Source organism: Ursus maritimus, unplaced genomic scaffold (genome assembly GCF_017311325.1).
Source record: "Ursus maritimus isolate PB19 unplaced genomic scaffold, ASM1731132v1 scaffold_11, whole genome shotgun sequence".
NCBI lineage: Eukaryota > Metazoa > Chordata > Mammalia > Carnivora > Ursidae > Ursus > Ursus maritimus.
In genome coordinates, this window is record NW_024423453.1 from 42,095,994 (window position 1) to 42,121,682 (window position 25,689).

Genomic DNA, 25,689 nt, shown 5'->3' on the forward strand with positions numbered 1-25,689 from the left:
CTTAGTTCACTAGGAAACAGCACAAATGAACAGATCTCATATGAATGTGTTGGTCAGTTTCCTGCAAGGACACTCCTCCGTGTCTGTAGACGGCATTCTCTACCGCACTTAGCTGTCTCCTCTGTGTGTGACTGCTCTCGAGAACAACAAGGGAAAAGGTTGGCGAACTCAGCCAAACTTGTTGCTATTCCTAGAAAAAAAAGTGCCTGGAGTCCCCATTTAACTTCATAGGATGCAAAATACCTAGACGGTGTTTTCACATGACCCGAGTCTGTCTTTCTGGGTGTTGGATGGGTTTCTCCGGTCACAGTTGCTTGAGAGAGGATATAGAACACCATATCCGGTAAATTATATCTTTCCATGAAAATGAAACTAATGAAGTACAGCGGACCCTTGAACAATGCAGGAGTTAGGGACAGTGATGTACCCTCTTCCCGCTGTGCACTCGGAAATCTGTGGATGTAACTTTGACTTCCCCAAACCTTAACTACTGGTAGTTTACGGTCGACCAGAAGCCAAGCAGATAACAAAGAGCCAATTAACACACATTTTCTATATGTATGATATACGATATTCTTACAATAAAGTCAGCTAGAGAAAAGAAAATGTTATTAAGAAAATCATAAATCTGCGCGTAAATGGGCCCACTCAGTTCAAATCAGTGCTGTTCAAGGGTCAAGTGTAAATATAATACCCACTTTAGAGGACTTCCAAAGAAGCTCCCACATCCCTGACTCTGATCTTCCGTCAGCCTTTAACGCTGTGTGAAGTTCTGATGAGTTTCTAGGTACCCCATCTTCTAATACATTTCCCTGCGGCATCTTGCTTTTTTCTTTCTTCTGAAAGTCTTATTTCTGATTCTAAAAAGGCTCTCCCCCCCCGAACATTTACAAAAGCACATGCGAGCTACATAGATTTTTAACAAGTATATACCTAGTGATTCCTTAAAATGACCCCCAAAAATAGTTGATACGCACTAATTTAAAGATAGATACTACTTCCACATGTTAATTTCTTTTAGAGATTTTATTATTTCTGAGAGAGAGAACGAGCATGAGCGGGCAGAGGGGCTGAGGGAGAAGCAGACTCCCTGCTGAGCAGGGAGCCCCAATGCAGGACTCAATCTCAGGACCCTGGGATCATGACCTGAGCCAAAGGCAGACGCTTAACCGTCTGAGCCCCAGGTGCACTCCACATGTTAATTTTTATAATCCAGAATTAATACTACATTATGTTTAATGCAATCAATTAAGCTAAGAGGTATTTACTGATTCAATGCAAATTTCTTCTTAAACTGGGAACTACTTGTGAGAAAGGAAGCGAACTTCCCCTGACCTGCTCTGTTCTTAGCCAGACCTAGGTTTGGGTAGTTGATTGGGGCTCTGGAGTCAGAAAAACCTGGGCCAATAGAGGTGTATCTTCAGGCAAGTCACTTAACTGACCCCAAATACTCTTCTGCCCTTAGAATAGGAATACTAATATCTACATCATGTAGGTCTGAATGTGCAGTAGTTTAGGTAAATCACTGAGCAAGTGCCCCTTGGTTACCATTCCCTCTGGAGGGGAGAGGTGGGCAAGAGGACTAAGCCTCTGAGAATGGGAACCATGAGTGCTTGCGTGGGGTGACAGCGGTGCCCATAGTAGATGTGAGCTATTATGATCTTTTTCCAAGAAGTGATTTGTCTTCTTATAGATTATAGTTTGTAAATGTGTATTTTTCTGTTATAGGGACTAGCAGTGTTATAAGGGACCCTTTTTTTTTGCAGAAAAATACCCCAGAGAAAGAAGTTCATTTAAGTGCATAGCAGTTTTAGTCCTGGGGAAACTCACAGAGTGTTTCTTCTCTCTCATACCAACTCCTGGGAAAGTGTTATGGAGGAGACAGTAGCCAGCCTAAGAAGTAAAATGGACACGTTCAGGAGAAGGAAAGGTGTTACAAAAACCAAAGACGATAATGAACCTTTTGCTTTATTTCTCTACATCCTACATTTAAGCACGATGTTAATTATCATAAGAACCGGACAAATGTAACATAGACTTGGTCTGTAGATTTATTTCCAAATTTTAAACACCAAGAGAAAGAGCTCCATAGTTAGTTGGTAGATTGAAAGTAATGTTATAAAAATAATCTTTATTTTTCTCATCACAGATGTTAAACATGTTCACCATGGAAATTTTGGAAAAGAGATAAGTGCATATAAAGAAAGTAAGAATCCACTCTTATCCTTTCACTGGTAACTGTGTAGTGTATAGCTCTCTATAATTTTTTCAATGTATATAAATGTATTACTTCACAAAATTGGGATTAGATTTTAAATACCTAAACTATAAAGAAAGTAGCATCTTAGTTTTTTGCGTGTGAGGTTGTTTAGTGATTATCCAACATTTCTGAACTCTGAGGGTCATTCAGAATTCCACATAGATACACACTGGTCTACCTGCCCAGAGTTCTAAAGGGTTCTAAAGGCTACCCTCATGCAGCTGTCCACAAAAGATCAAAGGGAGGGACACCCAGGTGGCTCGGTTAAGCATCTGACCTCAATTTTGTCTCAGGTCATGGTCTCAGGATTGTGAAATCGAGCTCCATGTTGAGCTCCTCGCTCCGTGTGGAATCTGCTTGAGAGTCTCTCTCCCTCTCCCTCTGCCCCTCCCTCCTCCTCTCTCTCTCTCTCTTAAAAAAAAGATAAATGGGAAATATATCAGAGGTCAAATTAAGGGCTCCTTCTTTTATAGAAGAAAAAACTTTTAGTGAATGCTTTTTGCAACAGTGAAGACTTTTATTTGTCAGTAGACTGTAAGTTCAGGAATCTTGTTTTATCTCCTTAATCCTTGCACATGCCTGGTATGTAATATGAATCGAATTATTAAAATATTTGAGTAGAGAAATAAACCCGAGTTAAATCTAATAATCTGGATGGTGAACCAATCAGAATACCGAAACACTGAGCAGTTTCAAGAAGGAAAATTACCAACAAGTAAAAATCTTAGTGTGAGGTTTCTTCATTACAACTGCGATGGGACTTTGAAGAGCATTACGTCAAGTACATTGCCTAGGTTTTTGACACTAGGTGTGTTTCCTTTCTACTTCATATAAGTATACTGTCTCCAGGTATGCAGAATAGATATCTGATATTAGGTATACAGTGGTGGCTATTTAACAACTCACCAGCAATTTAAAGCAAATACATTTTGGGAGGCCAATGTATTGCTCTTGAGTTAATTCTTTCTGACCGTTCTTTCCTATTCCATTAATTTTGTCCCCTCCTGCTGGATTAATTCATTCTTTCAACAAATATTTATTGAGTGCCTACTAGATGCCAGGCACTACTCCAAGTGCTGGAGATACAATAGGAAACTAGATCTATAAAATTCTCCACCTTCGTGGAGGGGAAGACACACAATAAAAAATAAGCAAATGTATCATAATGATTTCAGGTATTGATAAGTGCTATGAAGAAAATAAGAGCAGAGCACAACGGAAGAGAGTGGCTCTCCTCCCATTTAGTGCAGCCCTTGGATGGGTCAGGTGCACTTGGCAGGCCCAGGAAACGCAGTGCACCTCCAGCCCGTTGAATGGGCTGTGGCACCTAATGCTAGACCTTTCGGGAATAACACCCTCTATGCCAAAGGGCTTTCTGGCCAAAGCTGCCCCATGGTGACAAGCACACAGAGCAGAAAAGACCATATCCTTAAACTGCAGGTTACATAACAACTCTGCCTACTTCTTTGAAGATGTTGAACTCATCAGAAGATACCAGCTATCACTGAAGATTGTATGTAAGAAGTACATTATCAGACAAACTAGATGTAGGGTGTCCATGGTGGGTTGTAACAAATGTGTTACATGGATTAGAAAATGATCACAATGGGAAAGATGCAAAGTAGGCTGTATTTGTTTATGCTGTTGTTCACATTCAGATCAAACACGGAGACCAGATTTGGAAACTCCCTGAGCTGACAAAACCAGTTTAGTTTTAGAAGCAAAGTTTGATTTAGCTTATTTTGCAAGACGAGTGAGGCTAACTTGACCCAGGTACTTCTTGCTCAGGCCTCTGAAAATCATAAGCAAAACTTAAATTGTTTTCCCAAAACTGATAGAAGGTGATCGCTAACCAATTCCCTTTCATTGAAGAAAATTCCAGTATTGTAACCAATCACTGCGAAGAGTACCCAGTCCCTGCCTCCACACTGTATAAGCTGTTGCCTAACATATGCCTCCGAGCTTCATTCTGTGTTTTGGCCTGAGTGCCCCTGGTTTGCAAACAATCTTTTGGTTGTGTGCACAATACACTTTTACTGATTACTACTTTTCTGATTCATCGGTTTTACTTCTGTTTTTTTCTGAGCTTTTAACATTCAGCTTCTCTTTTAAATATTTTTCACATAAACAGATTGCTTTTTGTAGGGCCCTGAGTTTTATTCGGTCCTCTAGACTCGGGCTCATCTCTGAAGTTAAAAAAAAGAATATCAGTAATAAATGTAGGATCAAGGATTTAAAAATATCCCAACATGCCACACGTTGCTTCCGGAGTAGGTCTGCTGTACTATTCCAGCCCTAGTGAGTAATTAATGCCTTGAACTATTCCAATCACCACGGGTTGCCAGGCCACCAAATAACGAAGCCAATCAAGGATTTGTCCATACAGAAAGTGTGTGCGCTCCCAGCTAAACGGCAGTCAAGGAGGTTGCTCTCTATACAGTCAAGTAGCCGAAATATTCATAAATCTCATTTGCAAATATAATAAGCAATGCAGTGAGTGGGTATTTCCTTTCTTATTAATTCCATGTGCTCATTTAAAAGCCCCTTCTGTGATTTTTATAGCATTTGGTTGTCATTGTTATTTACACTACATCGAATTTCCAAAAGTGAATCAAAACAGTTTAGAATAAAATCCCAGACTATGAAACAAGAACTAAAGGCATGGGTCACTACTAAAAGAGAGCAGGAAAGGGAAATGACTACACGGGGAAAGCAAGGATCATGGAAGCTTTTTAAGTGAGCCAAGACAGCCTCGGGCTTTCCTGTAGCTGGCTCATCAGAGCAAGCGCGTTGTGTATTCAAAAGAAAAACGTCACGGATAAGATATACTTTTTCCTGATTTCTTTGATAAATTGTGCTAAGGGGACATAATTAATTCGTAAATCTCTGATAGCAATGTTATACACATAAAGGCAAATATTCCCCAAGTAGCTTTTTTAAATTTTTTTATTATTTATTTATTTATTTTTTAAAGGTTTTATTGATTTATTCGACAGAGATAGAGACAGCCAGCGAGAGAGGGAACACAAGCAGGGGGAGTAGGAGAGGAAGAAGCAGGTTCCCAGTGGAGGAGCCCGATGTGGGGCTCGATCCCATAACGCCAGGATCACGCCCTGAGCCGAAGGCAGACGCCCAACCGCTGTGCCACCCAGGCGCCCCAGCTTTTTTTTTTTAAAGAGTACATGTAACATTCAAAAGTTCACTCTCTCAAGACTCTATAGACTAACCCTCTATAGAGTAACGAATTGTCCTTTGTTATTTACATGATCATTTATGGTGACACTTAGGATCACATTATCACCAATTTTATAACAAAGATGCACATATTTTTGTTTCACAAGGTATTAACCCAAAGTGGTTCTGGACTCGGTCTCCCCATATTAGAAGGGAACTTCAGGGAGAGTGCATGAAAAGGAGGGAGGGGGAAGCGTCACACACCTTTAGCCCTGGTTATGCTTGAGTTGGAGTGACTACCTGAGAAAGCTCAGGCCTGGAGATGGAGCTGGGGGCCGCACAGGTGCTCTCTGTTGCCGCGGCCCTAAGACATAGAGACCCGTGGTGCGGCTTCCTCTGCTGCCCTAATAGCAAATCTTTCCTTGATCTGCAGTTCTCAGGAATGGGGGCATTGCTGCCAAGAGCCACTGTTAGACACCCGTATGTTTAGGGTTGGTGAAGAGTAGGGGGAGCGGGGAACAAGGGAGGTGTCTCCTTTAGTACCGTAAAATGTAGCTGACCAGTACACAGAATGTAAAGAAAGGCTGGCAGTCTCTTAGGAGAAGAAAGAGTACTTGGCAGGTTGATGCCAACCTCTCAATGTTTTCTCCTTAAGGTCAGGATATGTTTTAATCCCATTTACACCCTCCCCCACCCCCTGGATGAGATACATTATGGTCTTGGGCCAGTGGGGTTGAGGAGTTAAGTCTTTGTAGTCAGCTCTGGATGGGGCCATTGAGGCTTCCTGTGGCCTCAGTTGGAGAACCTTGGTGTCTATAAAAATCCTAGTTGTTGCCATAAGCTGTCTATAGGTCCTCATTTTCTTTCAATATTATTATCCCTAGGGTTTAGCCCAAGACAAGATGAGGCATGGCAAGGAATTTAAAAGGCCAAAATACAGGAGGTAAAAAATCCTCTGTCTGGAAATAATAAAATTTAGTACACCTTAAAATTTTTTTTCTATACTCTAGTTCACATTTGGGGCTTTTAAAATTTCAATTCCAGGGGCACCTGGGTGGCTTAGTCGATTAAGCATCTGTCTTTGGCTCAGGTCATGATCCCAGGGTCCTGGGATTGAGTCCTGCCTCGAGGTCCTTGCTCAGTGGGGAGTCTGCTTCTCCCTCTCCCTCTACTGCTCCCCTCCAACCACCCCACCTGGTGCGCATGCTCTCTTTCTCTCTCAAATAAATAAATAAATAAATAAATAAATAAATAACTGAAATCTTTTTAAAAATTTCATTTAGATTCCAGCCTATATATTTGTCTACCCACCCACTCATCCCATTCACCTGTCATCCATCTATCTGGCTGCCTATCCATCCATCAATCCATCCATCCATTATCTATTTATATATCTTTCATCTATCGATCTAATCCTTCCATATATTTACCTATCTCTTGCAATATCCCATCACATTTCCACTAAAGCATTTATATATATGGAATATGAAGAGTAGAATGTATCTTTTCTGGCATTTAAATTCCTAGCCATAGGAGTAATATGGGCCCAGGGGAGAAAAGAGACCAGGAAGTCATTTTGAAATAAATGGCTATGGAAAACAAATTTTTTCTGCAAAAACTGTAATGAAGAAAATGAAAATTCAGATTGAAGAATGCATTACCGGGAACATTTAAGATAATACTTCGAACTTTTTTTTAAAAAAAGGATACGGGTTACTGATCATCCTCTTCAAATCAACCTTCTCTTTGCAGTAAGGGCAAGTCTGCTTTTTACCAACTATACACCAACCTCGGATGCAGAATTCGTGAAAGCTTAGGCATCTTGTTAGGGAAGTTTCTAGATATTAAAGGGCAAGGTCTGTTTCACGATGGCATAATGGAAATGACCCCAGCTGCGGGGAGGAAGTAGAGGGTGAGAATGGCTGTCAGTCATGACTTGATTGTGCACATCACTTGTCAGGAAGATTCTGTAGGACTATGGAACCCCCAAGGACTGGGAGCTGGAGTCAGAGCTGCCATAGCTTTAGGATCTTGACGAGTCTACGCAGCTCCTTGGCTTTACTTGTTCTTCTTGCTTCACTTGATCCTCCCAAGATTTAAAGTAGATAAAGGATATGAAAGTGCTTTTTTACAGTAATATTTTATGTAAACGCATCATGGCATTTCTCTGCCTTGCTGGCTGTGCGTTTCTCACGCAGTTACCATAGCATTTCCCTATTCTACTTGCTGTGAATTACTCATTACCTACTATGTAATCAGACATGTCTTAGGCTCTTAGACAAGCTTCAGTTATTTGTAGTCATAAACCGCAAACCTATGGATATTTCTATTAGCTTAAGTCCTATCTCAAGTTTTTTATTAGTGATAAGGAGCCAGTTATTTTTAATAGACTATAAACCTAATAAAATTCTGAAACTCTAGGCATTGACAGATTCATTTGTATATGTATATGTATATGTATCTCCTTGTCTGGAGAGTTTGGTCCTTTGCTCATAAAGTTGAGAGGGCACCCTACAGTTTCCCCCAGCATTAGGGGATTGCCCCTATTAGAGCTCGTATCACATTGTATCGTGACATTCCATGCGCATACACGTCTCTCTTGGACCATTGGCTACCTGGGAAACCAGGTCTCATTCTTCTCTGTCCTCAGCACCTTAAGCAGTGCCTAAGGGCCTATTTATTAAATAAATATTTGAATGGATCACTTGAAACCCATTACTTTTGCAAATATATTTTCTCGGGCTCCACAACATTGTAGATTTGAGCAAAGTGATTAAAAGTAATGAGATCCATCCTACTGGTCCACCCTCCTGGTTTACTGATTTCTACAGTTGTTGATCCCAGTGTGGCTTTCTGAGTCCAGATCACACGATTTTCTGCCTAGCCTGCTGTCATCCATGTGAACAGCAATGATGTGGAAGTCTCCTTAACAAACGGAGGATTGTGAAGTGTAGACAAGTCAAGGCCATGCATGTATATAAGTCCTCAACATAGATCTGTATGCAACTAAGAGTTTCCACTATTTTATTTGCTCGGAATTGGGTCATTTTTGCAATAGGCTTGGATTAACATAAAGAGGTGTATTACAACAAAACTTTTAAACCAAAGCCTTTACAGCCCTTTATTCAAAAGGGCTGGAGTACGGCCCCATTTTCTAGATAGGTATAGAGGTCAGGGGTCATGGAGGCAGCATAGAAATGTCCACCTCCTCTTTAATATTCTGTTTCATCTTCAAAATCTCAATGCTGAAAGTCTCCAAGCTAGCAGCATTGCTGCAGAGCAATATTCAAAATTCCTTCCCCTGCCCCACCTTGTTAATATGAGTCATGTTCGCCCACTCCTTGCTCATATGACTCATGCTAAAGTGGGCCATTAGTAATACTCCCTGCAAAGCAAATTTAAGGGTGACTACATTTTAGATTACATATGCATGCATGTACGACAATCCCTAAGCGCTTTTAAAGGTGGAGAGAGAGAAAATATTTCCACTTGCAAATGGCAGAAGGGGCTCTGGTCCAACATTTGAAAAGTAAATCACATTTAAAACTAGGGCCAGATTTGGAAATTTCTTCCAAAGAAGGATAGTTTTTTTTGGAGAAAGGTATCACACTGAAAATCCACTATAGAATTCCATATGGGATATCTTTATGTTTCTTATCTTAAAATAGCAAGGCTTAAATGTTGGAGTAAGGGGTCCTATTACATTTCAGATGCATTTAGTCCATTTTTTAACTCTCAGGACTGAATCAATGGAATCTGTCCAGATTAAATAGAACTGAATCATAGGCATTGCGCATCTAGACTATTACTGAGTTAGGTGGGCTTTGGAGGTGAAAGACAGATGCCCTAACCACCTCATAATGCCAGAGCTTTGAACTGAGTGTAGACTAATATTACCAAATTGATATTGTACTATAAAATAAAGATAAATGATACCTTCTTTCCCCCTGTGTTTAGAAAAGAATTAAAATATGATTGTCCGCCAACCCAAACACGACTTTGGTCTCCAGAGTTATATGCTGGAGCAGCATGGGCTGCTTTGCTCGGGGCTCTTGATCCCAGTATCTTCCCACATATCGAGGTGTTCCTCCACAGTTAGTGGAATTCCCAAAAAATGCTAGTTTCCAGGCAGAGGCTTGTCTGGTTCCTAACACCTAACGATCCACCAGCCATTCGGGGCACAACTCACAGGCAGAGGAGCCAAACGGTCTGAGAACTGGGTGCTCAAGGTCTGGTCCCTCCTTCTGTAATCTAAGATGTCCTGCTGCCTATGGCGCTGTCCTCTTTCCAAGACCAAAGTGGACACTTGGCTGCCCCCACTACCCCACTGTTGACGCAAGCAGGTTCCTGGGATTTCCAGCCGGAGCACACTGTGTTGGGTTCAGTCCCGTGAGACTCCACCTGGATAGTCCTGAGTTCTTCCCTGCACCCGAGACTCCACTTTTTCTCACCCCCACACCCCTCTCTTCCTGGTCCTCCTTGGCCGTCTGTTCACTTACAGCTTTGCCAACTTTCCCAGCCAGCGTCTCGGGCATGTGCTGCAGCTTTTCTGTCCGTGTGGCATTAAGATTCAGTCCGAAAAAGGACATTACTAGTGGAGGAGGTTCACCTCAATTAGCAGTTCATTATTCAGCAGGGATTACCAGAAAGTCTCAGCAAGAGAGATGGCGGGGGTGGGGAGGTGTCAAGGCCTGGGGTTTGGGGGATGGGAGCTAGCTAAGCAAGACAGAGGAGATGGTGAGAGGGGGAGGAGAGGGAGGAGGTGTAAGGGATGAGACAGTGCTCCCTGACTTGCCATCTCCCGTGCCTCCCATCACTGGCTTGATGAAGCCCGTACGGCTTCCTGTGAAAAGGATACACGTGACTGCATGAGAGCTGGTAGGTGTTTTCAATGAGCCCTTCTTCATCGAGCTCCACAAGGATCTTCTGCCCACAGACGGCGCAGACGTTGTCTGACAAGCTCCTCATGGGCATCCCACTGACGCTGTAGAACTGTCGGGGCAAATGCACAGAGCGCTGTTGGAAAGGAGGGCACGTACCATTCGTTCTCTGAACACAGGGAAGCCACTGCCAGTATGAGACAGAGTCTTTACTGCTTCTTCATTGGTTTAGAACTTGAAACGCTCTTCCCCATAAGGATGCTTCAGTGGGGTCAGGGTCGCCAGGCAAGAACCCACTGAACCCCACATGGACCCAAAGCACATGGCTAATGATAACCTCCAATTCAACCTCCCCAATGAGGAATCCTACAAGGGGAAAGGTTTTATTTTTTGTTTTGTTTTGTTTTTTTTTTAAAGATTTATTTATTTATTTATTTGACATAGAGACAGCCAGCGAGAGAGGGAACACAGCAGGGGGAGTGGGAGAGGAAGAAGCAGGCCCACAGCGGAGGAGCCTGATGTGGGGCTCGATCCCACAAGGCCGGGATCACGCCCTGAGCCGAAGGCAGACGCTCAACCGCTGTGCCACCCAGGCGCCCCAAGGGGAAAGGTTTTTATCCAGGGCTGTAGTTCAGAGCTTTTTAAGGAAGCTTTTTTTTTTTTTTTTAAGATTTTATTTATTTATTTGACAGAGAGAGAGAAAGCCAGCGAAAGAGGGAACACAGGCAGGGGGAGTGGGAGAGGAAGAAGCAGGCTCCCAGTGGAGGAGCCTGATGTGGGGCTTGATCCCAGGACTCTGGGATCATGCCCTGAGCCGAAGGCAGACGCCCAACGACTGAGCCACCCAGGCACCCCATTAAGGAAGCTTTTAAAGCTTACCCATAGCCTGACCCTTTCTCTTATTCTGGAGATTGATGAGGTCTGGAGTAAGCTCAGGGTTAGCTGTATTTTGTAATTCCCATGTGATGAGAAGGAGCACACGGACTAATCCCACTGGGTGCAATGCTTTTAGAATTCTAACTTGGGATACCTGCATCTTTCTAGTACTGTGGATGAAGAGCGAGTCCAATACTGGCAGCACATTAGAACGCCTAAGAAGCTTGTTTTTAAAATTATTTATTTGAGAGAGAGAGAGAGAGACAGAGAGAGACAGAGACAGAGAGCACACAAGCAGGGGGAGGGGTAGAGGGAGAGGGAGAAGCAGCCTCCCCGCAGAGCAGGGAGCCCGATGTGGGACTCCATCCCAGGACCCTGAGATCATGACGTGAGCCGAAGGCAGACGCTTAACTGACTGAGCCACCCAGGCACTCCTAGAATCCCTTAGAAGCTTTTTTTAAAAAATAAATATTCATTTAGTAATTGTTTTAGACTTAAAGATATGAAGATAGTGCAAGCCCCCATATACCATATGCCCCATGTCCCCTATTATTAACATCTTACATTAGTATGGTAACTTCGTCATAATCAATGAACCAACATTGATATTTACTATGAAATAAAGTACATACTTTATTCAGATTACTTAGGGTTTTTTTTTTTTTTTTTTTAATCTAATGTCCTTATTCTATTTCGGAATCTCATCCAGGATACCACTTAGGCTCCTCTTGGTTATGGTGGTTTCTCAGAGTTTGCTTTTTTTTCGATGACTTTGACAGTTGGGGGGAGTATTTTGTGGAATGTCCCTCAGCTGGAAATTTAGCTGATGTCTTCTCTTGATGACACCGAAGTTATGGGGTTTAGGGAGGAAGATAACAGAGGTGACATTCTTATCACGCCATAGCGAGGGTACATACTATCAAAATGACTTATCATTGTTGCTATAACCCTGGTCACCTGGCTTGTGGCAGTGTTTGTCAGGTTTGTCCACTATAAAGCTACTCTTCCTTTTACTGCTTCCTAGTCTGTACTCCTTGGAAGGAAATCACCATGAGTGGCCCATTCATAAGGAGAGGGCAGTTATGCTCCATCTCAGTGTTAGTGAGGTTTCTCCAGAGAAAAGGAATGGACAGGGTGTGTGTGTATGTGTGTGTGTGTGTGTGTGTGTGTGTGTGTGTGTATCTAGACTAGGGCTTGGGTGTTCGTTCAATCAAACAATTGAGCACTCTAGCCTACCCAAGTTGACACAAAAAACTTAACCACACAACCTTCTTAAGGTTGGAGTGTCTACATAAGTTATGTGGAATTCTTCTACCTAGATTTGTCTGTTCTCCTCCATTCATATCAATATGGACTCAGGATATTTATTTTAGACTTTGGGTTATATCCCAGTGCTGCCGCTACTACTACTACCACTGCTACTACTACTACTATTTTGTTGCACAGCTCATTCCAACTTCGGCCATTGGCAGCTTTTTCAGTTGGCTTCTGTATCTCTTTGCCTAATCCTCACCATTGCAGTATTTTTTGTTTGGTTGGTTTATCGAGCACTTCCTTAACTTCCGGCAGTACAAGATACTCCAGGCTCATTTGTATGTTCCCTGGCAAGACCTAGAATCATCCATTTCTCCAAGGAGCCCTGGTTCCTTTTACTGTAGAATTAGGTATTAGAAAAGATCTGGGTTCGTTGCTACTGGGGCATCACTGCTTCTAGGGCTTCTTAGCTAATAGAGCAAGGAAATGTATCTGTGTATACCAACCCATGTGTATAACAGCAGTAGATAGGCCTATATGGATCCATCTATATTAAGATACATATAATCTGTGCCAAGCTACACAGGAGTTCAGACTGATGTCTTTAACTCTAATCCATTACTATATGGATCATTCTAGCCTTGCATGTTTGTAACCTTCCGAGAGTGAGAAACACAGCTCCCACTATGGGTCCTCCATTTACTTAGCTGTTCATTTCCAGAACACATGGACAGCAGTATCGGAACTGTTAACCCGTAGCCCTGAGGGAAACCACTTCATGAACTAGAGTACAGTGCTAGTTCAGTTCCTTTGGTTTTAATCTTAGATCTCTACTGATTTCAAAGTTACTTAGGTCAGCACTTTCTTCTCCTATTCCCTGCATGGTGGTTATCTCATGTATTCGTAATACAGTTAGATTCTTTTGTCACAGTCTACATTCTATCCTGGCATTCTCTCACATCCTAAATGATTTTCTAGGTTTGTATACATTGTTTCACCCTTTCTGCTATAAAGTACTATTGATCTTGACAAATGCATAGTGTCATGTATTTACCATTACATGTATTTACCATTAAAGTCGTACAGAATAATTTCATTGCCCTAAAAAATTCCCTGTACTTCACCTATTCAACCCTGTTCCTTCCCTAAACCCTTGGCAACCACTGATCTGTTTACCATATCCATAGTTGTGGCCTTTCCAAAATGTCATATAAATGGAATCATATAATACGTAGCCTTTTCTGATTGCCTTCTTTCACTTAGCAATATTGCAATTCATCCATGTGCTTGCATGGCTTAATAGCTCATTCCTTTTCCTGAGGAGCTTTTAAAGCAAAGCAGATGCATTGGCTCCACTCCTAGAGATTCTGACTTAATTAGTCTGGTGTGGGGCTTAGGTACTGGTGTGAGAATGGAAATTGCTCCTCCTTTGCTTCCTCCTTACTCTGTCATAAGCATGTGTACGTGTGTGTATGTACGCACACATACACACACACACACCACAAGTTCAAGTCAATGTTGGCTGTGCCAATAGCTCGAAGCAGTGGGTTTTATATATTTGGTAGATGGAGCTAAGATGACAAAGGATGACAAGAAGTTGAAGACTTCCAAGGTGGGATCAGGTGAGAAGTCTCTAGAAAGTTGGTGCTTAAAAACATGTGTTATGAGGTTGAATCTCTTCCTCCTGGTCCACTGGAGGACAGGGGACATACAACTCTTCTCCTTGTCTCCTGTCCGTAAACAAGCAGAAGAGACTTTGGGAATTTTTTTAAGGAGTATGGCTTCTGGCTTTTGCTGGAGGAAGTAGGAGTGCAAATGTTCTCTCCTGTGCTCACCATAAACATCATAAAAAAGGCAGTTGGCCCATAGATGACGCATGGCAGAGAAATTCCAAAAGGTATCTTGTTCTAGCAGTTCACCACAGAAGCTGGTGATTCCAGGAGCCTGATTCCAGGCTCTAGGAAAAGAGTAAGGTCGAGCCTACAGAAATGGAGAAGGGCAGATGGGATGGGCATGAAGTCAGAGTTGTGTCTACTTAGTCTTGCCCCATAAATGGAGAGAGAGAAGAGCAGTCCTGAATTACACTCTTCCCTTGCCACTCGCACTAGCCTTTCCATTTCATATCTGCTCTGTACCAAGAGACCGGCAGAGGACAGAGACATGGAATTCTTGAAACCACTGGGTCATCCCTGCAGCCCCTGTAAGTTTTTAAGAGATGTGCATGTGTCAGATGGATGCATGCTCCTAATTTCTGAATCTGGAATGCATCTCACCAGAAAGTAGGTCTATTTGGAGTTTCACTCTTAAGAGAGTTTTTTAAAAAAGCTATTAGGGGTATTTTTTAAATTCTAGAGAACAACATACAGTCAGAATACATTCAGCACAGTTTTGTATCTTCTACTTCTTCTAATGCTGTATAATGAAAACTGATCTTTATGAGGAGTAACCCTGAGGCACTGATTGATTCCAAAGTACTTTATGTGCATCAAATAGGACTTTCTGTGTTAGGCAGATATTTGATTTTTGATATTATTGAATTCTTACTATCCTTTCTTTCTTTTCTTTTTTTTTTGGAGAGATGGGGGGAAAGGCAGAGGGAGAGGGAGAGAGCAAATCTTAAGCAGACTCCATGGCCAGCATGGAGTCCAATGTGGGACCTGATCTCACAACTCTGAGATGATGACCTGAGCTGAAATTAAAGAGTTGGACGCTTAACCGACTCAGCCATTCAGGCGCTGCTACCAATCCCTTCAATGTTGGCAATTGGAATATGCTAGATATGGTTGCTTCCAAACAAATATTTTACTTAAAAAGAGGCCTTTGGGGGCACCTGGCTGGCCCAGTCGGTACAGCATGCAACTCCTGATCTCAGGATTGTGAGTTTGAGCCCCACGTTGGGTGTGGAGATGGCTTAAACATAAACAAATAAAAAGACGAGATGCCTTATTTCCCAACTGCTTTCTATAAGTAAGAGGTATATTTTCTAATCAATTAGCAAAGATAATTTTTGATCCAAGGAGAATCAGGGAGTGGATGGCCTGGGAGAACCAAAAAAGACGGATGCATTTCTGAAAACGGATGCCAATGTGTAAGATGAGACCACTTCTCCAAGCGCTGTAGTGGTTTCAGAGAATGAGAGCAACACTTACCCCTATCGTAGAAGCCATGTAATCCGAACAGATCTCTGCGAAGTCTCTCCCCATTATGCCATAGTAGAGGCCATAGAACAAGGATACGATGCCAAAATCCATGGAATCTCTAGCCTTGATTCTATTGAAAACAACAGGGCAAGGACATAAGAACACGGCATTTGGGGGGCTTGGGAAGGGTTGCAGCTTAGCAGACATCTCCTGCCAAAGTAGCTAACAGAAACTTGGGAGTGTTGTTTTTTTTAATTCATTTTTTAAATTTCTTTTTTTTAAACGAATTTTAAATTTTCTAAATTCCCCTCAGATTTTACTACTCAGTGGTAAGTAGACAAAGTAATTCTGGAGAGGGTCTTCTAACTAGCGGTTCTCAAGCTGGGCTGTGCAAAGAAAGGCCTGCGCAGCTTGTAAAACTCCCCATCTGCCCCCTGCACCCCAGGCCAATGACATCAAACTCTCTGGGGGGTGGGGCCTGTGCAGCAATATTTCTGGAACCTCTAGACCCCAGGTGATTTCAGTGGGCAGCTAACTTTAAGAACCTCTTTAACAGAGCCATGGTTCTCAGCCTGAAATACAGATTAGAATCCCCTGGGGGAGATTTAAGACTCTACTGATGAGGAGCTGAACTGTGAGCGGCCTGGGGTGGGGTCTGCCGAGCAGTGCTTTCTAGAAGCTCCTCAGGTTGGGTATCCCTGCTATCAAACTGCGATTTTACAGACTGCTTTCAAATACTTCACTTCCCTAAGAAATACTTGAGGTAGATAAGATTATCCCCACTTTGTATTTGAAAAAATGCAGATTTAGAAGAAATGATTTGCTTAACATGACAATTGGTACCAGGGATCAAGCTCCAATTTTTAGGCCCTTTGCTACTGTGCCATAGTTGCCATGTATTAATCAGAAAGAAAATGTGCGAGTTGAATCATATTTCAAATAGACAGGATTCTCTATGATAACCCCACCCCATTTTTTAAAAGATTTCATTTATTTATTAGAGAGAGAAATAGAGAGCACAAGCAGGGAGGGGGAGGGGCAGAAGGAGAGGGAGAAGCAGACTCCCCGCTAATCAGGGAGCCTGGACACCAGGCTTGATCCCAGGACCCTGGGATCATAACCTGAGCTGAAGGCAGATGCTGAACCCACTGAGCCACCCAGGTGCCCCATCCCCACCCCATTTTTAAGGGAAATATTTCTTTAAGAAGTGAACAATCAGCCCCTAATTTAATTAGCTCCTAATTTAATGAAACTTAATCATTGTACATACGGTTTGCTCTGTCACCAGTTTCAAATATTAGCCCTGTGCCTGGGTAGATCTGATTGAGTCAGGCAGCAAGTGAGGAGTGGAGGGGAGCTGGGTAGTCTGTTTTTGGAAACTTTTTCTGGTTGTTTTGTGCTCTGTTAATTTGAGGAGGAAACGGTAAAGGCAGAGAGCTTCGTAAATTTAGAGGTATAGGTCTTTTGGTGATGTGAATTGGGAATTCCAACACAAATGGTGGCTTTATTCTTTCCAGATTTGCCTGAGTATATTTGGGAATTGGGCCAATGGGGTGGAATGAAGATTATCTTCTCTCCATGTTCAGGGGAGGATATATTATAATCTTACTGATAAAAAGCATAGTGACAGATTTGTGGTTCTGCAGAAAAGAATCTTAAAACAGTGATAGTCAAGAACACTAAGGAGTGAAAAAATAGTTCCTTCCCAGCTGGAACGGTTAAGTTCTTGGTATGCCTCATTGTAGAAGTCATGGCTAAGGATCTTAAAATCTTACGGAAAATAGTCTTGGGACTATAGGCTCAGTGATTTCATAAAGTCCTTATGAATATTTTTACATTCACTAAAATAAAGTTATATAGATGGTCTGATGAAAAAGGAAATCAGTGCTTTCCATATACAAAATAATATAGAAATCATAGATCTGTACAAATGCTTTCTATCCCTTTTCTGCTAGAAAATGGTGGGAGCTCCTGCTCTGAAAGTGACATGAAAAGCTTATAAAACCAGTCATGTTGCCATAGGAAGGGTCCTTCCCCTCAGGGCTGACACTCCATCCAATTGTCTTCCCTGTTTCGTGAGTTAAGGGTCGCCAATCTCTTCCATTCAATTTCTGTTAAGGTCCCAGAGACTCAGAGGAACTTCTCGATGTGAGAGAGATTCTGGGGAATTTTTTGTTTGAGCTGCTTCCCATAGCTGTGCTGCGGTAGGTCTTAAATTCCCCTTCCCGACCACAGGTTGATCACATGGCCGAGGCTCTGTCCGTGAGAAACTCATCCACAGCACATTTCAGCAACCAGCTTTCCAGTGGGAGCTCTGTTCGTAGTTATACTTATCCTGATTTCCTTCATTGTGCCCAAGACTTTCTTGCTCTGTTATCTCCGTACCTCTCATTCAAGTTCTAAGCACTCAGTTTTGTCCTTTTCTGACAGTCCTCAGCAAAAGCGATTTCATGGGTACCAGAAACAAATTCTAGAGCAGTGCTGTCCATGGCAATATAGAAATATAGATTAAAAATTTCATAGGGGCACCTGGGTAGCTCAGTCGGTTAAGCGTCTGCCTTTGGCTCAGGTCGTGATCCCGGGGTCCTGGGATCGAGCCCTGCATTGAGCTCCCTGCTCTGCAGGGTGCCTGCTTCTCCCTCTCCCTCTGCCTGCCGCTCTGCCTACTTGTGCTCTCTCTCTCCCTGTCAAATAAATAAATAAAATCTTTAAAAAAGTTTTTCTAGTAGCCACATTAAAAAGAAACATGAAATAATTTCACCAATACACTCCAAATACTGTATCTCAACATGTAGTCAATGTAAAAATTATTTTTTCATACTTTGAAATCCACTGTATTTTATAGTCACAGAACATTTTATTTCACATTTCAGGTGCTCAATGGTCACATGATCTATCGTATATTGCCCTGGACAGCATAGTTCTAGGGGTTTTAAGGAAGAAGACATATATACAAGGAAATGACACTTCAGAATTTTACAGAGGGGAAATTTGTTGTTCAGTAAGAATTACTCTACCACAAATGCAGGCCTGCTTTCAATGGCGATCTTTAAAATTTGCCTATCAAGTACAGGTTTTCTTTAAAGCTTATAAATTTTTGAAAATTTTTTATTCTCTAGGGTTTCCTCTTATGCTTTTCTAGTGGTTTGCACCAATGACATCTACTCTACCAATGAGATCTACTATAAACAGTGTGGGCGTGGAACAGCATAAGGCCAAATGATTCCAGATACAGAGAAGGCGACCAGGTGAATGTTGCAAGGAAGTGTTTGGAGATATTAAGGTCTTAAATGGAGATACTTACTTGAAAAATAAATTGAATCCACACATCGTAAACACAATAGCCAAATAACCCACAACGCCAAATGCATAGCTGAGTCTGTAGATTAGGAGAAACCATTTGTAGACCAGTCTGTGGAGTGTAAAATGGGGAGAAATACAGAACACTATATATTATAAAGTATTTAATCTTCCTTGTCAGTTTTTAATTTCTAGAATTCTATTTTTTATGTAATATACACAAGTAGATTATATCAGCTAAACCCAGTAATAATCTACAGTTTTAATATATCAACGAACTATATAAATGGTATGCACACCCATATATAAATTCATTGTAATTTATCTATGTTCCTCATGTAAGAGTGATCTTCAGGGATGGTTTCTCTACCTGGGACCCTGCTTCCCCTTCTTCTCTGGTTAGCTTAGAGTGGATTTGGCAGGAGCAGCTTGGAGGCAAGCAAAAGATGAGCAGAGAAGTCAGGAGGAGGAGACCTCCTCCCCCAGAAGTCTCTCCCCACTCCTCCTCCTGCTGCCCCTCCATCCCCCAGCCCCAGGGCAGATGTCATCAGCAGTGGGCTCAGCCTCATCCCAAGTTCTCTCCACTCACAGAGCCCCTCCCCTAGCCCTGGGATGGAATCACTGGTGAGCCTCAGGCTGGTTTTCTCCTGCTATGTGGATGGGTCCTCTGTGTATCCCAGCATGTACCATGACCACTCTTAAAGCCTTTTCTTCTTCCCACAGGGTCGAAATGGAGAATGGGGAAAGAAAGGAAGGGTATAGATGATCTAGAAGGGAGCCCCATACCCTGTTTGTTTCCCTTATCCCTGGCAGTAAAAGCCCTTAGAGATCTACAGAAGGGGCCACGTGGCTACTTCATGCCTGGGAGGATGTGGGAAGTGGCTGGGAGCCCAGATCCATTGCGCATGTGCCACAGGACAAGGTTGTAACCACTGGAGCAAGAAGAGGGCGTAGAAGGAGAAGGAGCAGCTGCGTGCTATCCTTGGTGCCCAGAGAAGAGAAAGGGGGTGGCTGGACTGTTGCTCCCAAGCAGGAGGCCCTGTTTGCCTCTCAGCTCTTAACCCGAGCTTCACAGAAGCCCTGTTCCTGCCTTTCACAGCGCTCTTCACTCAGAGTCGCACTCCAGAGACTTTACCACACCGTCTCACCTCCAACCTCTGGAGCCCTGCCTCCAACTCTCTCACCTCCCCCAGCTTCTTCCCTGTTGGAGTCATTGCTCCAAACGCTTAAGTTCTACGATATTACTGATGCCATGTTTGGATGGTATTTTAAAAGACGCCCACTTCACTGAGTTCTAGTCAGAAGGGACCTTCTGAAACATGATGCTTTACATGGGGGCTGGTGGGCTGGCTTGAGTTGTCATTGACATCATTTCTACGGTGAAAGGCTTCCCCACTTCAGGAGACTCACTAGCCGGGCTAGCACTAGTGTGTGCCACGCCTCCTCCTGCAGGTGTAATCCCGCCGCGTGGGAGGGGTCGGCCGTGGCTAGTTCTGTGGAGCCCTAAACGAAAACTTGCGTGGACTGCACGAGGTGGAGCAAGTCGCTCTGAGCCTTTGTCATCTCTAAAAGGGGTCAGAGAGGGTTTTGGCGGGTCTTTCTGCCAGAGTGACTCCTTGGGCTGTCGGTCCTCGATTTGCTGGTGCCTAGCAGTTTGGATCACTGCTCAGTGCAGCCCGGTGGAGGTGGAAGTTTTTGCTGCTAAATGGGGTGACAGTGGGGGGAGCGACCAGCTCTGAGAGGCCTCCCCTCCGCCCCTACAGCTCCCACCAGCACCAGAGTGGGGGTCCTAGAACTCCACACGTGCTCCAACTCGACGCACCCTCTCTGCACCTTGAGGGGCCCCTCTCAATGTTGTGCCAGTCCCACAGGTGTTCCTGACTTTTTCAACTGCGGGATGTCTCTGCGCTACGCAATTTGTTGACGCCGTGAAGGCACAGCGTGCTGTTGAGAGCAGGGCTTTCGCATTCTGGTAGTCGTTGGTATGGTTCTGGGCTCCCCCACCCCGTGACTGCCTGTGGGGCGCTGGCCACCCTATTCAGCATTTCTTCCTACGGATTGCCCCATTTATAAAATGGGGATGACAACGCTAGCTCCTATGGTAGTTCTGAAGATTATGCGAGATGATGTATTCATGTTCAAAAGACTCAGAAGATTCAATGCTCAGTCTATCACATAATTATTACAGATGCGTTAGATTTTCCGAATCCCCTCCATCCCCAAATCTTCCTGCTTAGTGGGGGTACACGTTTCTAGAGCACTAGCATCCAGAACTCCCTTGCTACTTTGATGACAACTGGAAGGCAGAGAAACCAGATTAGGAATCGTGTCGGTGCTTCAGAGCAATCTTCACAAAGAGAAGCTTGGCCTGGAATTGATGTGGCCAAGCCTAGCTCTTTTGGCCAGTTGGTGGCCTGTTTTTGAGCCTGACCCTACTGCAGTAGAGAGGAAACTTATTCCCCTTCTCTGTTACTCTGAGCAAGGGCTTGGTATACTGTGGGGGAGGAACAGCTGGATTGTAAACGGGGACCCCTCCCCTTGGCTTTGCCTTTGCACCATGCTGATTGGCGCCCACCAGTTTTCTCAGCCTGTAATGAAATCCTGTTTCCAAATGGAAAATAGCTAAGAAGTGACTTACCTATAATATGATTAAACAAAGATCCATAAAGATCTTTAGGGCCTACTACCTCTCATAAACAGAAGCTTCTTTATCCAGACTACTTTTCTAGAAAAATGGGATCCTAATTAGTCTTTCCCATTGTCGTCTCTTCCAATGGTGGCTAGGTCTTTCCTTAAATGTTAGTGGGACATGCTCGCTGGCAGGCTCTGCCAGGGCTCAGAGCTTGCAGGCAGGAGAAGCAGAAGTGGGTGCACCGTGGGCACGAGCCCCTGGCCATCTGCGATAAATGAGGTATGAGGGGTAACGAGACAGCATTTGCAGATTCCTTGCCGTGAAGTTCCTGTGCATTGAATGAGCTGACGTCCACAGAAATACTATGTTTAACTAGGGTGATTCATTCTACAGTTCAGAAGTGAACTAGTCTCACTGAAATACAATATAGATTATATCCAGGGAATGAAAACAAGTACATTTTGGTTTATCTAAAATTTGGATCACTTTCACAAGTCTTAAATAACTGACAACATTTTTTGAAGAAGGAGAAAGTGTGCCATATGTCTATGTGCTGATGGGCAAGCCAGGCCATACAAAGGCTGTCTAAAACCCCAAACTGGTTTGACAGGTGTCCTAACACCACCCCAAAGTTCTTCCTACAGTGGGATTAAATTAAAATATCAACCTGAATTTATTTATTTGTATACCAATCTTTTAAAAAAATTATTTATTTTTTTAAGCAATCTCTACATCCAACGTGGGGCTTGAACTCATGACCCTGAGATCAAGAGTCACATGTTCTTCCGGTTGAGCCAGCCAAGAGGCCCTTGAAGATTAATCTTTATATTTATTTATCCGACTTTTCTCATTGCATACTTTTTCTTCTCCAAAGTAGAAGGAAAAGTTGGTATTTGTCTCTCCTACTTTTTTAGAGGATTAAGAACAAACATCGGAATGGCTAATCATAAAAACATTTCACAGGAGATTAGGATTTATTCTTCAACAAAGATACAAATTTGACATTGTCCTATTACTATGTAGCATGTTACACATTTTCACTCTCCCATTTCAGTTTTATCTAGATTCAGATTCGATCTTATCTAGAGAACAAGGAGAGCGAAAGAAAACTTGGGGGCACATTATGAGATTATAAGCACTTTGGAAAGATTTGTAGATATGATGGAATTACAGAAATGCCAAGAGGCTGGCAATGGTAATTAAGATGATCACTGGAATATTAAAGCCTCATTTGTTATGAGAGGAGTAAGTTGTCCATTGCTTATGATTTATCCGACATAAAACACATACGTAGTTGTTAGAAATACAAACATCTCACTCTTGCTCTATTATAAAATATGTGTAACCCAACTTAGAAAGGAGTCAAACAAAATGCTAAGCTAAAAATAAACATGCAAATAGTACTCTAGAAAGTTTAAACAATACTTCAGTTCTCTTTCTTCTGGCTTTCATCTGAATTAATAAATGTTACAGGGCTGTCTGAATCGCCGTTAAATAATAAACGTGAACTAACCGCAGTATAGCTAATCTCTAAATAGTTTTGCTACTGAAGGCAAAAGAAGTGTAATGCCCTCCTTCCCCACCCGGGAAAATGGAATTAGAGTATACTTCTTAGTGCTCACAATAAAGAGGATGTCAGGGAAGGAGCGAATGAAATACATACCGTGGTGTTCTCCCTGAGAGGGGTTTTCGGGTAGCTCTGAAGAGGATGTAACTGGTAATAACTGAGAACATTCCCCACATAGACAGAAACCGCCACCAGTAAAGTTTTATCGTGAAATAGAGAGGGACAACCCACATCTGCAGCAGTGTCACCAGCTGTCAGAAAAATGAAGAGAAAGGCGCTTTCAATGACTGAGGGCCCAGAATGTCATGTCCACTATGAAATGATTCAGAAGCCACTCTGGGGGAAACCACTTCCACCATCCCATCTGTAACATGGCTCACCATGCAGCTGTAAGCTCTTCTATACATGCGAGGTTTGGGAGGGACTTGGTATGATCATCGGAAAATTCAAATGGGAAAGAACCCAACATATTCATTTTTCTTTTACCTCTTTTTGCCTGGATATTTCAGATAAAAGCAACTTTGGGCTTCAAAAGCTATGTGACTTTGGTCAAACGAGCCCATTTTTGTTGTAACATTGGGGATAACAATGCCTGCCCTGCCTGCCCGTGCTGACTCAGGTGGGGATCAAACCATCACAGATGGGAAAGTGCTCTGGAAACAGTATGTAATACAGGGACACAGGGGGCTGTTTTCTCTATCATGAGCACATGCACAAATGCACAGGAATGTCAAAGGAGGAAATGACGTCACAGCAGCTTCTGGGAACTCTTTTGCCTGCTGCCCCAGCGTACCCTGCAGGGTTAATTAACCCTGGAGTCCTAACTGTGGGGTCCTCTCACCCCCATCTTTTTGCTTCTTGCCTTTCCTTTTTAGGTACTGGTGCTTTTTCCAGGCAAGCCAAGATGTGGAGTCAACTCTTTCCTGTTCATCTGTGTGTAACTCCTTGAGGCCTGTGCCACAGATCCAAGCGCCAGCGGCCTTCAGAGGGTTCAGTTGGCTGGTCCCAATCCCATGTGGCAGAAGCAGGAGGGATTGAGCTGCTGGCTTGTGGCTCAACTTGATACAGTGACCACAGTGACACGCGCATTCCGTAGATCAGGCTGAATACCAGCTATCCCCTCTCTTAACGAAAAGCAGACAGGTTTAAGCAACAGCCATAACCTCTGATCTTTTATGTTTGATCACATGCAGACAAACCACTTATGATTTGCTCAGCACCAATGTAAGAGGGGGACGGCAAAGGGGGTTTGTCTCAGGTGTGGACGTTCATTGGTAGTGGCACCTGGCAATGCTCTGTGGAGGAGGATTCTGAGCCCGGGTCCTGGTGTAAAGAGAACAGTGATTGGTTCATTATGTCTGCCAGTAAATGCGGGAGTTGTTAGAGCACGCGTTTCATCCATTTGTCGTCTGAATAGAACAAAGACTGATGTCATTTCTTTATTTTTATTTTTATTTTATTTATTTATTTTTACTTTCTTCATCCTTGTGATAAAAGGAGGCAGCTGAGGAAAAAAAAAAAGCCTCTGGATATATTTTTGGGTCCTTTAACAAGGTCTCAGTTGTAATAGCCTTAAGGTGAAGAACCAAAATTGTGTGATAAGACTTCAAGATGTCCATGAGAAAGAAAAGACCACAGCCATTCCTCTTTCCACATCACATAAGAAGACATTTCCGAGGTTTTTCATTTTTTTTGTTGCTTCATCCCCATAAACAACCTGATCTGAAGTCTTCTGAGAGTTGCCCTAAATCTCTGGGAGGACACTAGGGCTGTTACTGAACATATGCGCGTGAACAAAAATACACATGGAGCCAATCTGACGGGATATCTGCAGAGTTTGCGGGAAAAAAATATCCCTATAACCTCCTTCTTTTGTTTTCAAACTCCAGGCAGTACTTTCAGGGAAGAGTATTCTTTACTCGGGCCTGAATTAGTCAGATACAGACTTGCCTCCTTTCACCAAGCTTCGCAGATACTGCGTTTTTGCAGATGGAAGGTTTGTGGCAATCCTGCGTCCGGCGCGTCTATCGGGGCCATGTTTCCAGCAGCCTTTGCTCGCTTTGTGTCTCTGTGTCACATTTTGGGAATTCTGGCAACATTTCAAGCTTTTTCATTATTATATTTGTTATGGTGATCTGTGATCAGTGATTCTGACTCACTGAAAGCTCAGGTGACGTTAGCATTGTTTTAGCAATATTTTCTAATTCAGGTATGTACATTGTTTTTAGACATAAGGCTATTACACACTTAATAGACTACTGTATAGTATGAACACAGCTATGATATGCGCTGGAAAACCAAAAAATTCACTGGACTCGCTTTCTTGCGAGACTTGCTTTATTGTGGGAGTCTGGAACTGTACCCGCTGTATCTCGGGGGTACGCTTATAACTGCTCTAATTTTCCATCCTACCTTGCGAGTGTGGTTATAGTGAATACATGAGTTAGCACCTTTATTTATGAAGTCAAGATGAATATATACCTAAATAGGACAGACAGGCTTTACTTGAGGAAGTAGAATACTGTTCCCGGGGGCCAGAAACCACATACTGAGTAAGACGCGACATAGGGCTTCGTTAGCGCTCAGCACTGGCAACCGTGACCCTC

General features: G+C 42.9%; 1 protein-coding gene across 1 annotated transcript in view; it reads right to left on the bottom strand.

Moving 5' to 3' along the window:
* Positions 1–6: 6 nt before the first annotated feature.
* Positions 7–25,689, bottom strand: part of RNF175 (ring finger protein 175) — a 49,837-nt gene continuing 24,154 nt past the window's right edge. Inside the window, exons 4-9 of the mRNA XM_040626376.1 lie at positions 23,180–23,334; positions 18,889–18,996; positions 15,594–15,714; positions 10,293–10,426; positions 7,145–7,246; positions 7–4,665 (exon numbers count right to left, since the gene is read on the bottom strand). Coding sequence (XP_040482310.1) covers positions 4,545–4,665; positions 7,145–7,246; positions 10,293–10,426; positions 15,594–15,714; positions 18,889–18,996; positions 23,180–23,334 — 741 coding nt within the window. The 3' untranslated portion in view covers positions 7–4,544. The remainder of the gene's footprint in view (positions 4,666–7,144; positions 7,247–10,292; positions 10,427–15,593; positions 15,715–18,888; positions 18,997–23,179; positions 23,335–25,689) is intronic.